Source organism: Petaurus breviceps, unplaced genomic scaffold, assembly GCF_028583685.1.
Source record: "Petaurus breviceps papuanus isolate PSGF00001 unplaced genomic scaffold, PetGlider_PUasm1.0 90639, whole genome shotgun sequence".
Classification (NCBI taxonomy): Eukaryota; Metazoa; Chordata; class Mammalia; order Diprotodontia; family Petauridae; genus Petaurus; species Petaurus breviceps.
The window spans coordinates 8618851-8632855 of record NW_027187296.1 but is presented as its reverse complement, the minus strand read 5'-3'; the positions used below and the strand labels follow the sequence as shown (position 1 = coordinate 8632855).

The window sequence follows — 14005 nt, the reverse complement described above, 5'->3', positions numbered from 1 at the left end:
ACACACACACACACACACACACACACACACACACACACACACACACACAATCTCACACATTCTTGCTTGAAAGCAAGAATATTCATTCTACATTGAGTATCTTACCTGATCTCACCAGTGTCTCCCAGACCAGTGTCCCATCTAAGTGTCTCAAATCCAAACTGATTTTATCCTTCACATTGCTGCAATAAATCTCAGAGAAAACCTGACACTCCCCAGCACTCCGGTAGCAGAGTTCTAGTTCCTAGAGGGAAGAAACATCAATAGTACATATTTATTACAGGTGCTCAAAAAAACAACAACAACAACAAAGAAATCAAAGCAAGTATGGCAGGGCAAGGTCATAGTCTTAAAATAAAGGACTACACTAAAAAAAAATTCAAATGAAATATTTATTTCAGAGTTATTTTAAAGTAAGTCAAAGCCCTATATCACGTTACTTAACAAAAGTAAGATATTTATCACTAAAAGCTTTTTAGCTTAAGAATCATGACAGGGATGCCTACTGAGCCAATGGATTTTGCTGAGATTTGCTGAATTCTCTAAGATGGTTTGAATTAGAAAGAAGTGCTTTCGTGATGAATCAATATGACTTACTGCAGGCATTATTTCCAATTTTTTTGATCCAGATACTATGAAACGAGAGCCAAGGTAGAGTGGGGTTACTGGAGGTGGTTTAGGCAATCGTAAAAAGTGGAACTTTGTTTCTTCTTCATCTATAGCCTGAAGAAAGGGAAAGAAAAATTTTCAACCTGAGAAATCTCTATTTGTCCCAGGAGAGCACACAGGAAGACCACAATTACTTGCTATAAATGTCAGTGGCCTGCATCATAGAACTGATGTCACACTGGGGCTTGTAAGGTAAGGATGGAGTTTTCAGCTTCTTTAGGATCTAAGTAACTTTGCTGATTATATGCAGGACAATTTAATCTTACCTTCCTTATTGTACAGTCACTGGGGATCAGATACAGGTGGAGTGTGATGTCCTCAGCCCTGAGATGGCAGTATATCAGAGTAGTGGAATTAATGGGAATTAATTTAGAATGAATAATTCTCAGCAGAACTCCCATGGGAGAGAAGCTGGGATTGTCCAGGATGGCATGGCATGACTCCACTCTGGTTGGATTCTCCAGGACCAAACCCTCTTCTTTAAAGTGGGCAATTTTGAACAAGGAGACATCGACATTTCCTCCTGTCAGAGAATTTCAGTAAAAAGTACTTCTTATTTCTTCTTTTCTTATTCTTTTTCTAGTAGTCAAGGGTTACTTTCTTTGTGTGACCTCAGGGGAGATGAAGGTCTGTACTATGGATACAGATAAGAGCTGGGTCTCTCATTTAAAAAGAGGAAATCAGCCAAAGCTATAAATTAAAAGCAAATTCCTTGGACAGATTTTGAGATCAAAATAAGGAAAATGAGAACAAAGATAAAACTGAAAGTCACAAGCTGGCTAGGAAAGAAAAGTGTATGTATTAATAAATACTTGATTAATGATTGACCATAATACTGCTAGGAAACCTTACAAATTTTACAAAATTAGTCCTAATTTAATAGTTTTGAATTAAATGACTCCTTAGGTTTTGATTTTTTTTGCGTGTGTGGAGTTGACTCTGGGTTCTTAAAGTTTATGCCAGACTGATGCAAGCAAGCTCTATCAATTTCTATCATATTGATCAAGTGTGGTCTCAGTAATAGACTATATCTGCTTTTTGATAATTAGTTTAGTTAAGTATGGAGAGTTAATTACCAGTTAGCTAGTCAATTGGTGATGAATTCTTTGACATGGGTAACATCAAATAAAAATACAAACTTCCTTTATTTCTATGCAATTTCCTTTACTTCTTCAGTGTTAATGGCAGATGAGTGGAAAAATAGATGGTTCTAAAAATCTGCAGTGCTACTAGGGTAGGCTGGATCATTTGAGTTTGAAAGTTCTGAGATGCAGTAAGGCTAGAGGGTGGGATGTAAGCACCAATCTGACACCAAAATGATGAGTCCCCAGGAAGTGAAGGCAGCAAAGCTACCTAAAGAGAAACAAAGTGACCCAGATTGGAAAAATCAAGTAGTTGAAAGTTTTGTGCCAGTCAGCAATTGTGTCAATATCAATGGCTGCTGTACTTCGAGCTTGGATAAGAAAGGGAGATCCAGTCTCAAAAGCAAAACAAAATGAAAGAAAAAATTATGATTCCTTGAAAGATATACCAATGGATACAATATTATTCAGACTAATATTACTGAGTGAAGTACAAACAGGAAATGACCATTTGCTACTGTCATGGAGGCAACCCAGTTTAGAATCCATGTCAAATAGGGATTTCCTGTAGATTGTGAGGTCCTCTAGATACTCCTACTGGAAAATGAAACTGTTTTGATTTCAACAATGCAGACTCCTAAAGGAAATCCATGACTGCTTAAAAGAGTTTCACTTAAGTGTATACTCAAGAAAAATCAAATAAGGAATATCTATTGCTGAGACAATTATAGTCTTCCCTTCGTCCTTCTTTCCTGCATTTGCTCAGTTGGGGGTGGGGGTAGGGAAAGTAGAGGGAATGGTAGAACAATTTTTTAAAAAACTCATTACCTAAAGTATAAAAATAAATTTAAAAAAGATTTCACCCCTTAATTATGGTTTGTGAAAAATACTTGATCTTACTTTCAGCTAATTATTTTATGCTATAACCTTTTATATTCAACTTGCATATCCATTTAGAGCTTACTGAGGCTTATGGGGTGGGATATTGTTCTAAATCTCATTTCTAACAGATAGATTTTTCAGTTTGCTCAGTACTTCTTATCAAATAAGAATTAATTACCCAAGTAATTTATGTTCTTGAAATTACTGAGAAATTGGGTTTATGGAACAAATGAGTTCGATAATTTAATTTTCTGCCTTAATTTTTCCTCCTTATCTTCCCAATCTGCTTTTTTTTTCTTTTAAACTAGTTCAAAATAGATTAGATGATCACTCCTTATAAAGGAGTTTTATAAATATGATTTCAGGTTTGGAATTGCTATTCCCTGGCCATTCCTACTTCTCAAAAATTATTTTTTTAACCTTTTGTTCTTCAAAATATCACATGTTTTTCTAACTCTATAAAGGATCTATTGGTGGGTTTATTAGCATAACACTAAATCTGTAAATTAACTTAGTTGACCATGATTATTATTGTTAGCTTGGTGCAGTCATGAGCATGTACATCTTTCCAGATATTTAAGTAATTCTTTCTTGTCTTTATGTTTTGCAATTATATCTATACAAATTTTGAATATGCCTTTGCAAATTGACTAAAAGATAATTATATACTTTGTAGATACTTTGAAGAGAACTTCCCTTACTCATACTTCCTCTTGGATATTTTTTATTACTATACAGAAGCTATTGATTTTAGGGGTTTATTTTGTATTATGCTACTTCATGGAAGCTATTGTCTCAGATAGTTTCTTTTTTATTTCTTCTGGAGTTTTCTAAATCATCATGCTAACAACAGATAGGAATAGTTCTGTTTCCTGTTTGCAGGACATGCTACTTTGGGTTCAAACCTAAGTTCTTTTGCCTTTATGGATGTACAATTCCATCCCCTTCTCCAGTTCTCAGAACTATGAAATAGACATGTCTTGCTCAAATTGATTTCCCTGCATATTTGAAAGTCTGTTCTCTGACTCCTTGCAAAAATTTTTTTCTCCTTTAAATTATTAAACTTGACTACTAGATATTTTGAAGTTTGAAGTGCATGCAAGTACCATCCCTACCCACTTCCCCACCCTCTGCTCTCTAAAATGATCTATTGATTCTCTAAATCATTGCTTTGTTGCTTGTAGTCAAAAGTTTTTGACAGTTTTAGTGGGTTATTTCTTGTAGGTGATTTTCAGTTTTCTGACTTGCCAGGTTCTTTGGGGAAACCTATCATACTTAAGTTACCTCTGATCATACATACCATTTTGGACTGGTAAAAAATCAGTCACTTTGGATTTGTAGAAAACTCATGTTTCTTTAACAATAGTGATTTTTACTTCACTTCTTTTTTCCTTTACTTCTGTATTTTTATGTTCTAAATCTCTTATTCTTTCTTATAGCTTCTACTTCTTTGGATGGATTTCTCATCATGTATTCAGTTTTTCCTTCCTTGCTAATTGTTTTTAAATTTAGCATTGGTAACTAATATCTGACCTATATTAATTTCTAATTATTAATTTTTTGAATTTTATTTTTCTTTTTTACTGGAATTTTTTACTCTTGTTCCTTGATCTCTGGGAATTACACAGCATTTTACCTCGCATCAGGTAATACTGGGTCCTTTTCCTTTATATTCTATATTTCTTTAATATATTTTGATTTCTCTGCAGTTTCATTCATTCTTTCTGTTTTCAGGGCCTTATCTATTGGTTTACCTGCTTGTGTGCTAGACTTGTATTCAGCCTTTATCTCTTAATAATTTGGTGTTTTAGTGATTCTTGTAATAAAAGAAAGGATCTCTTTCATAATCTCTTTTGTCACTGACTTTTGTTTCTTTTCTTTCAGTTATACAGACCCTTGAAGCTATGTTGTTTGACTCCCTTAGCTTCATCACACTGGGAATGTGTGGGAGTTATCATTACTTTTTGCTATCATCACAAAGAAATATCAAGGAATTCTGCTTTAATCTTGATGAATGCTTTCCAAAAGGGGACTACTCTCCATTATCACAGGAACTGCAATTCTTAATGTGTTAATGAAAAAGGCCTTTATCTTGTCTATGAGAATGTCAAAAAGCTAATTTATGTTGAAAAATAATAGGTGGCAGCCAGACAGAGCATAATCACAATTTGCCACATTAGAGGGATGTCCACTGTGATATTAATAGAGTGAGCTGTCACTGCAGTTGTGTCATTTACTAAACTTGCTTTGTTTCTGTGGAATTATTTTCTGTGATAATAAATTTCTGTAATTATAAATCTGTGGAACTATTTCTCCATGAGTTCCACCTACATCAGGGAAAGTAGAAGCAGTATCCTTCTGTTGACAATCATACTTTTACATATGACCTTTCAAAATAAGCCCATTTTATGATGGGATAGAAGCCTTGCTCACGTAGCCCTGCAGCCCTGAAGCTATGGTAATGAAATATCATGCATATGCTAACAGCTCAATACTATAAACCGCCAACGACTGAGTTAACTAAATAACCACTTTTAGCTTCACCATGATCTCTTGCCATGTTGCTGACAAATGGCCTTAGAGATGAGGACAATCTTGAAAATACCATGTAACAGAAGCTAAGCAAGGAGTTATCTAGAAAAATTGGATGGTCTACAGGGTCAAATGTTACAGGGAAATGATATTCATCTTGAAATCCACGAATACAGAGCTCTCAGTCTACTAAGGTCCAATATCTTTTTCACAGGAAATCATATGTGGTCAAATTTTCTTCAACCCAAACTTGGGCAGTTTTTTTTTTTTAGCCTGAGACAAGGACTTTATACTTATTCCTATTTATTATTATCTTCTTAGATTCAGTCTAGAGAAAGATGATATATTCTATCATCTATCTATGATGACAGCGGCGATAATGATGATGATGATGGTGATGATGATGGTGGTGGTGATGATGATGATGACAACAATAACTCAATTAAACAGGTCAAGAAAATAAATCTTTAAAAAATGGGTCTTGTCTATGCTCGCTGGAGGAAGCATCAATTATCATCCATTTGGATACACATACCATCTATGAAACCACAACAGTGATCATTGGTCATTATCATGACCACTATCCCATCTTCCATTATTACTACCTTTACTGTCTTCTTCATCATCAATGTTATCATCACCACTGCATCAACATCATGAGTAGCACCAAATATTTAGAACAAACTGTGGAGTGTGATAGTGAGGCTTTATATTCTTCAATATGGATTGTCCTCTCAGTTTTTGTTTTTCTTAAAATCTAGACATATTCTCAACTACATAGTTTTAAACCACTAGCCTTCCATTCATTTACCAGCCCATTAAGTCTGTAGCTACACATGTTGTTGTGCCTTGCTCTTACAATAAGATTTTCACCTCATATCTCCTTACCTTGGAGGGACACAAAATGAGGGAAATGCACAGAAGTCACAATCCCAGTATCAACTCTGATAAGAAATAAAGGGCCAACAATCATCCACTTTTGCTTCTGAGTCCAATCCAGATGCTGATTCCAGGCACCAAATTCAATGACAACAGTCACCTCACTTCTCACAGAAAAACCAAGTCCAGTATCAGGCCAGTGGTAGAAGCCAGCCATAGGTAAATGAACTCTGGGAAGCACAAAAAGAAACTGTCTCAGTAGAAGAGAAGTGTCAAAGGATTCTCAGTTTGCACAGCAGGCGAATATGGAGTACAATTTCTATATACATCAATTACCTCCTTTATCCCTTATCAAAAAGGAGCAACTGGGGAGAGACTGAATCTCATATTTGCATAACAGCAAGACAGCATAAAAACCTGAGACAAATCACATTATATTTTATTTTATTGCTTTCTGGAGGGGGGAAGTTAGGGCAATTGGGGTTAAGTGACTGCCCAAGGTTACATGGCTAGTTTTTTTTTTTTGGTGTGTTAAGTGTCTGAGGCTGGATTTGAACTCAGGCCCTCCTGACTCCAGGGCCAGTGCTCTATTCACTGTGCCACCCAGATGCCCCCGACAAATCAGATAATGAAATATCCTTCAATATTTATGGTAAGGAGAAATATCACTGAGATGAAACATCACTAATTATTTAGGAAAGAGGAGATGAAGGAAGGGAAGAAAAAGGAATGGAAGAAAATGAATGAGAGTAGAGGGAAGAAAAGACAGAGGGAGCTCCATCTAGACAGACAGAGAGCTATTACATCTGTGAATCACACACACCAATGCATAACTCCCCTTGTGACAGAAGGAAATGAAGAGACCACTGGCTCTCACCTGTATATGTTTCTGTTCTTGTCTATCAAGTCAAGCTTTACTGGTCCATTTGGTCCCAGGAACTTACTGTGGCACCTCTCCAGATCTGACTGTTCATCTTTTAAACGGTCAAAAGGGGATAATGAGGAAGTCACTTCTGGTTTTGTTTGTGAGGCTACTTCTCCTGGAAATAAATGTTAAATATGTAAAAAAAATTCAGGAAAAGAAAAAATCCTGATTTCCTCAGGTTCACATCAAGCCATAATTGTTTGCTACATTGCTTCCATCTTTGTTCACTATTGACAAACTCATTAGAGGCATAAAGTGCTCTCATATGTAATGCGAACAAATGGTGTGATCATGACTACATGAGTTTTATGCCTTCATCCTAGTTGAGGAACCCACATTCCTGGATCATGAAGCATAAAAGGGAAGTCTTGCCTCCTATGCATTCACTTTGGACCAGGATTTATACTCATCTCCAAGAAAACTGATGATTACAGCCTTCATGACAGCTTATTCCTGAGAGTTGAAAATAGTACCAAAAAAAGATGCTGGGGAAGAAAAACAATGTGAAGGTAAGAGAAGAGTTACTGGGGGAGATCTTCACCATCCCAACTCTTTTATAACACTGACCCCAAGCCAAGCTCTACAACAGATACCAGCAACACTGCTCTATTTACAACAACAACATTTTCTGCCTGTTCCTGCATCACTACACAGAGGGGTGAAGTTAAATATTTGTATGATTCTTTCCTCTCAGCTTTCCTTACAATTCAGAAAATCAGGCTTATGGAGGAGTAAAATAATTGTGATTTGGTCACACTGACTATATTTTATCAGGTCCTTTTGATTACCCACAAATTCCTAAGGAATTTGCGTCGCCATGGGTGACTTAAGACAATGCCTAACATATCATTACACCCAAATCTGTTCTGTTGTACTGTCTTTGGTCATCAAAATAATTCCCAAGTAGCCTTGAAAATGCAGAGATAAGGAGGATTAACCAAAAGAATTCATTTGGACCATCCTATCCATTCAAAGAGATGAATACAAAAAACAGGTGACAAAATAATTTTTAGAAATTAAGTAATAAAGAACTTTTTTTTTCAGTACTGTCCAACACTTGGTGACCCCGTTTGGGGTTTTCTTGGCAAAGATACTAGAGGAATTTGGCATTTTCTTCTCTAGCTCATTTTACAGATGAAGAAACTGAGGAAAACTGGAATAAGTGACTTGCCCAGGGTCACATAGCTAGTGTCTGAGGTCAGATTTGAACTTAGTAAAATGAGTCGTCCTGATTCCAGGCCTATAACACTCTCCACTCTGTCACCTAGGTATCCCTAAACAAAGCAAAAAAAGAATTGGTGAATATTTCCCCTTTGAATATACTGATTCAGAGACAAAGGGTCTTTGTTTATAGAGATTATTTAAAATTGGATATAATACAAGTCATATGTCCTAAACAGTTTAATCTAAATCCTAAATCCCTTACAATAGGGGTCATGATCTTTGAAAGATTTATCCATGGGATAAGGATACTAAATCTGGAATCTTTCCCTATTTTCTATTTTTCCTAGAATTGGGAAAATTCCCTAGAGATCCTAGGGAATTGAAATAGATGAATTGAGATTATGGAGAAACAAGGTGAAGTGGGAGATTACTTAGGAAGATTGTTTTTATTATTGAGGTCACTAGGAAGTGTTGCATATTGAAATAGAGAGCAAAAGAGAGAACAGTGAGAGGTGTGGTAGGAGAAAGGGGAGATCACATAATCAGAGTTCCCATATTGCTCTCTCTTGCAAAAACCAGGAGATGCAGAGTCCTCCTATAATCATGAAACAAGGCTTTGCTATAGTTTCTACCCTCTCCCTATCATATTGCACCCCAAAGAAATCATGGAACAGCTTTTTATTTAATTATCTTTATGAATTTCCAACTGCTTTACAGACAAAGGGTAATTCTATGTTGACTGATTTCCTTACCAAAATAGTTCCTTTTCTCTTAGTATTTACTCTTCCTGATTCCTTCCACATGCAAAATAAAATCCCTGTTGGTTTCTGCCTCTCAGTTTCATGGACTGCCCTAAGTCTTTTTGATGGAGGACTTCAATTCACCCCCACTTTTGGAGGGTCTTTTATTTCTCCACAGTCTACCATCTTAATTCATACAAGTAGCTGTTGCTAATTGCCTGCTATGTGTACTATAAAAAGTACTGGGAGTAGGTGCAAGAAAGGAAATGGATATAAATCAGAAATAATCCCTGCTCTTGAGGAACTCGTTAACTAGTAAGCATCATTATACATATATTGACAAATCCAACGCAAATTCAAATATAGTGAATGCATTATAGAAGTACAAAGTATTAGGAGGCATCTGAAGTAGGCCTTGGAGGATGGGAAAGATGTTGCAGCAGGAGAAATAAGAAGGGATTTTCAAGCAGAGGTTGTTAGTCGTGGGTGAGAATAAGCTGGGTTAAGAGGATGCCAAACAGTTCAATTTTTCTACAGCAAACAAGACGTGATATAGAGTAGTGTGAGATGAGACTGGAGAGGTGAGATGGGCATGGGTATTGAATACCAAGCTAAAGAGTGTGGAGCCATTAAAGATTCTGAGGAGTGGAGCAATTTGGTCACATTTATACATTAGGAAGATTGGTCTAGTAGCAGGATATAGAATGGATTGAAATGAGGAGAGACTGGAGTTCAGTAATATATTTTAGGAGTCTAGATTTAGTGTAATGAGGATCTGGACTAAAGTCATGTCCGAGGAAATAGTAACAGTAGAATAAATATAAGAGATATTAAGATTTCGTACCTCTTAATATGATTCTACATGCAGGGCTATGGAGAGGGAAGAATGAAAGATAATTCTGCATTAATGAACATGAGTGAGAAAAAATGGTAAATTTTGTACCATTGACAGAAAAAGGACATCAGGAAAAGAAGTAGGTTCATGGAGAAAAGTAATATGTTGATATGTCATGATCATCCTTATCACTGACACTTGTGTATCTCTTTAAGGCTTACAAAGTACTTTACTTGAATCATTTTTGTGATCTTTATAACAACCCTGTGAGATAGGTAATAATAATAATGGTAATTGAAATTATATAGGGAATTAAGCTTTGCAAAATGCTTTAAAATATCTCATTTTATCCTTACAACAACACTGGGAGATAGGTGCTATTATTATTCCTATTTTACAGATGAGTCCACTGATGCAGACAGAAGTTTAGTGACTTGCCCAGAGTCACACAGCTAGGCTAGCAAATATCTTAGACAGGATTTAAACTAAGTTCCTTCTGGCTCAGGTCCAGTCCTCCATCCACTTTACCACCTATTGGTGTAAAACATCTTGATCTTGAGAAGCTGGTAAGTCATTAAGGTAAAGATCTTTGTGAAGAGTTAGAAATGGAAATCTGAAGCTTAGGAGACAGTTCAGGAACAGAAATGTAAACTTGGGTGTTTTCTGAAAAAGATGACAGTCAATCAATTAGCATTTATTAAGGTGATTCATCAAGTTCAGATGATGGGAGCCTGAACTAGGAGAGTAGCCATGTGACTGAAGAGATGGAAATACACAAGAAGGATGTTGTAGGGGCGAAATCAACAAGACTTTGCAACTGTCAGCAAACTAGCTTTTATTAAGCCCCAGCTATGTGTCAGTCACTGTGCAAAGTGCAGGGCATACAAAGAAAGGCAAAAACAGTCCCTGCGTTCAAGGAGGAAGGAAAAAAAAAGTATTTATTAAACCCCTCTTATGTTCAGGGCATTTTGCTAAGATCTTTACAAATATTATCTCATCTGATCCTCACAAAAGCCTTGGCAGGTAGGTGCTATTATTATCCCCATTTCATAGCAGAGGAAACTGAGAGAAACAGAGGTTAAGTAACTTGCCCAGGGTCACATAGCTAGTAAATCTCTTAGGCTGGCTTTGAACTCAGGCCTAGGGTTGCCACCAGAACTGTCACCCTATAGATAATGAATAGAGAAATTCTGAACCAGAAAGTTTATGTAGTGAAGCATTAAGAAATAATGCTGAAAAGACAGGGAGGGGACAGACTGCTGAAGAGCTTGGGTATAAGGCTAAGGATTTCAAGTTTCATTCAGCAGTGACAATAGCAGAACAGTGACAGTGTCAGAACTGGGAATGAAGAAGATTAATCTGGAAGTGTGAGAATGATAAGAAGAGACAGTAAATAAAAAAGATTAGGTGGCTGTTTTGATAGCTTAGGATAAGGTGATGAAGGCCTATTGTAGCTAGGTCTTATTACCCAGTCTGGACCTCAGATGCTCCTGTGGGGAATTACGACGCTCCTCTTCTTTCATGGAAAGATCAGGAAATGTCTCTAGAATTTCCCTATAAAGAAAATAGGTAATCAAAGCTGACATTTTGTTGATAGAGGTAAGAAAAGACAATATCCAAGTTTTTGGACATAGATACTGGAGTTCTCATGTGCTCTCTCATGACAAAAACTAGTGAAGGCGTGGGACGACTAGGTGGTACAGTGAATAGAGCACCAGCCCTGGAGTCAAGAGGATCTGAGTTCAAATATGGCCTCAAACACTCAATACTTACTAGCCATGTGACCTTGGGCAAGTCACTTAACCCCAGCTTCCCCCTCCTCCCCCCTCCAAAAAACCAAAAAAAAAAAAAAAAAAAGAAAGAATGAAAGAAAACTAGTGAAGGGAATAAAAGGAGTAAGCGTTTATTAGACACCAACAATGTGCTAGGCACTATGCTATATGATTGAAAAATATTCTCATTTGGTTCTCAGAACACTAGGACGTAATAGGCACTATTATTATCCCCATTTTACAGATTAAGAAGCAAGACAGTCAGAGATTAAATGCTTTTCCCAGGGCGACACAGCTGGTAAGTGTCTGAGGCTGGATTTCAACTCAGTCCTCTAGATTCTAGGTTCAGTTCTTTATCTGCTGCTAGAGGCCTGATGCTGAGACACATACTTTGTTTTTGTTTTTGTTTTTTTTGCCTTTTGGAGGGCAATTGGGGTTAAGTAACTTGCCCAAGGTTACACGGCTAGGTTTTTTTTTGCACGTGTGTTAAGTGTCTGAGGCCGGAACTGAACTCAGGTCTTCCTCATTCCGGGGCCAGCGCTTTACTCACTGTGCCACCTAGCCGCCCCAAGACACATACTTTGAGCCCAAAAAGCCTGTCATGGTCAGGAATGGAGCCATCACTGCCAGGTCTTTTGCATATAAAGGGTCTCTCCTGGAATTAAATTAAATCTTACTTCAGGAGCTTCTCTTTTTCCCCCCTGAATCTTCCTCTCTCTCACATCTGTTCTCCCCAAAAGTAACCTCATTCATCCCACTTCATTTCAACTATGAGCAAGAACAACATCAACAAATAAAGTGTTAAATATTTACCTATGTGTAAGGTCCTGTGCTCAGTGCTAGAGATGCAGAGGTGAAAAATAAAAGTCCCTTTGCCCCCAAGGGGGATGAGGACACATAAATATGTATGATACAAGGAAGAATGCAATGGGGGAAAGGAATAATCCAGACTGTTCTCTATGAATATTTGAGCAGGTAAACTCACTTTACTTTCTTTTTCATTTTGTTTTCTTTTGGTTTTGGGAGGGAGTTTCTCAAGGCTTTATGAAGGAAGTGGGATCTAAGCTTGACTTTGAAGGAGGAGAAGAATGTTAAAAGGTCATTTAAAATGAGGAAGGAAGGTGTTTAGCAAGGAGCACAGCATGTGCAAATATGCAGAGATGGGACATGACAGGATGAGATTATAGAACAGCTAGTTGCATGGTTTGGAATATAGAGGACACAAGAGACAGTAATATGACATAAAAGGCCATGGTGGAGTCAAACTCTATGAGGCCTTGAACTCCAGGCTAAGAAGTTCATATTTTATCCTAATGACAGCGGGGAATATTGAAGGTTTTAAAGCTGCTGTGTGGCATGGCCAGACACATCCATTAAAATTATTCTGACAGTTCCTACAGGAAGGTTTGGAGAGAGGAGATGCTGAATGAAGAGAAACCACCAGGAAAGCTGTTCCAATAGACAAAGCAAGAGATGATGAGCTAGGACAAGTAGCATTTTGGGAAAGAAAGGAATTGATGTGAGGGATTGTAGCAGAAAAAAATGGACAAAATAGCAACTGATTGGGTATGAGGGAAGGGGGTGAGAAAGGAATTAAAATGCAAAGATGTCTATCAGTTGACAGAGAGGTGGGTGGTATTCCTAAGTGGAAATAGTGAAGTCCAAGGAAGGACAGGCCTGGAGCAGAAGATAATGTGTTCTGAACTGTCCCCATCTTCCTCCCCTTAGGTTTCCAGACTGACTTTCCTTTAAAAATCTTTTCCCCTCTATGATCAAATTCAAATTCACAGGTCCTAAACCCTATTTCTTTTATTTCATACCAGGGAAGATTGGGGAAATGGGTGGTGGTCAGGATTTAGAGTGTGCTTTGAGAATTTGCCATAAGATATTTGAGTTGTGATCACTCATTAACTCAGTATTTAGTAATGATCTGTTACTTGGAGGGAAGAGTGCTAGTTGCTGATTGAGATGCAAAAATGATTAAGACAGTGTTTACCAGCCAAGAGCTCACAGTCTAGCCCATGAGATCACATGTTCACAAATAAATGTAATAAAGATAGCACATGATATAAGTTTAGTTCTGTGTGGTACAGTCAAAAGAAAACTGGATTTTGAGTCAGAGGTGCTGGGTTCAGAATATCCTACTGATGTATATTACACATATGAACTTGAACAAGGCACTTTGAATACTTGGGTCTCAATCCCCTTAACAATGAAATGAGGGCATTGGACTAGATGGCCTCTGAGGTCCCTTCTAGATATTCATCTAGGATCCTAAGGGCACAAATGGAGGTAAATAGTGCTGTGAGAGTTCAGAAGAGGTATATGTCACAAGGTGCTAGACTTGGAATTAGAGCACTTGGGTTTAAATCCTAATTCTTCCACTCATTCCCTGTGTAACCTTAGGAAAGACGCTTTCACATACTTCATAACATCTCAATGGCTAGAGATTGGGGGAGGGAGAGAATTTAAACCTGAAAGTTTAAAAAAATGTCATTTCTTACCACATCAATACAATGAGGAGG

At 37.2% G+C, this 14005-nt stretch overlaps 2 protein-coding genes across 3 annotated transcripts in view; one reads left to right on the top strand and one right to left on the bottom strand.

Moving 5' to 3' along the window:
- Window positions 1-5384, top strand: part of LOC138143476 (NACHT, LRR and PYD domains-containing protein 1a-like) — a 65944-nt gene extending 60560 nt beyond the window's left edge. The window contains exons 5-6 of one of the 2 annotated variants that reach the window (XR_011163703.1): window positions 723-861; window positions 4518-5384. Coding sequence is in view for 1 of the 2 variants with exons in the window: in XM_069064752.1 (XP_068920853.1) it covers window positions 723-727 (5 nt within the window). In the remaining variant the exon portion in view is untranslated. Of the gene's footprint in view, window positions 1-722; window positions 915-4517 lie in introns of those variants that run through there. The other variant, XM_069064752.1, reaches the window with a different exon arrangement.
- LOC138143471 (NACHT, LRR and PYD domains-containing protein 12-like) overlaps window positions 1-14005 on the bottom strand; it is a 71940-nt gene that overhangs the window by 5404 nt on the left and 52531 nt on the right. The window contains exons 10-15 of the mRNA XM_069064743.1: window positions 11177-11262; window positions 6922-7084; window positions 6054-6274; window positions 936-1192; window positions 598-723; window positions 106-244 (exon numbers count right to left, since the gene is read on the bottom strand). Of these exons, the coding sequence (XP_068920844.1) occupies window positions 106-244; window positions 598-723; window positions 936-1192; window positions 6054-6274; window positions 6922-7084; window positions 11177-11262 (992 nt within the window). The remainder of the gene's footprint in view (window positions 1-105; window positions 245-597; window positions 724-935; window positions 1193-6053; window positions 6275-6921; window positions 7085-11176; window positions 11263-14005) is intronic.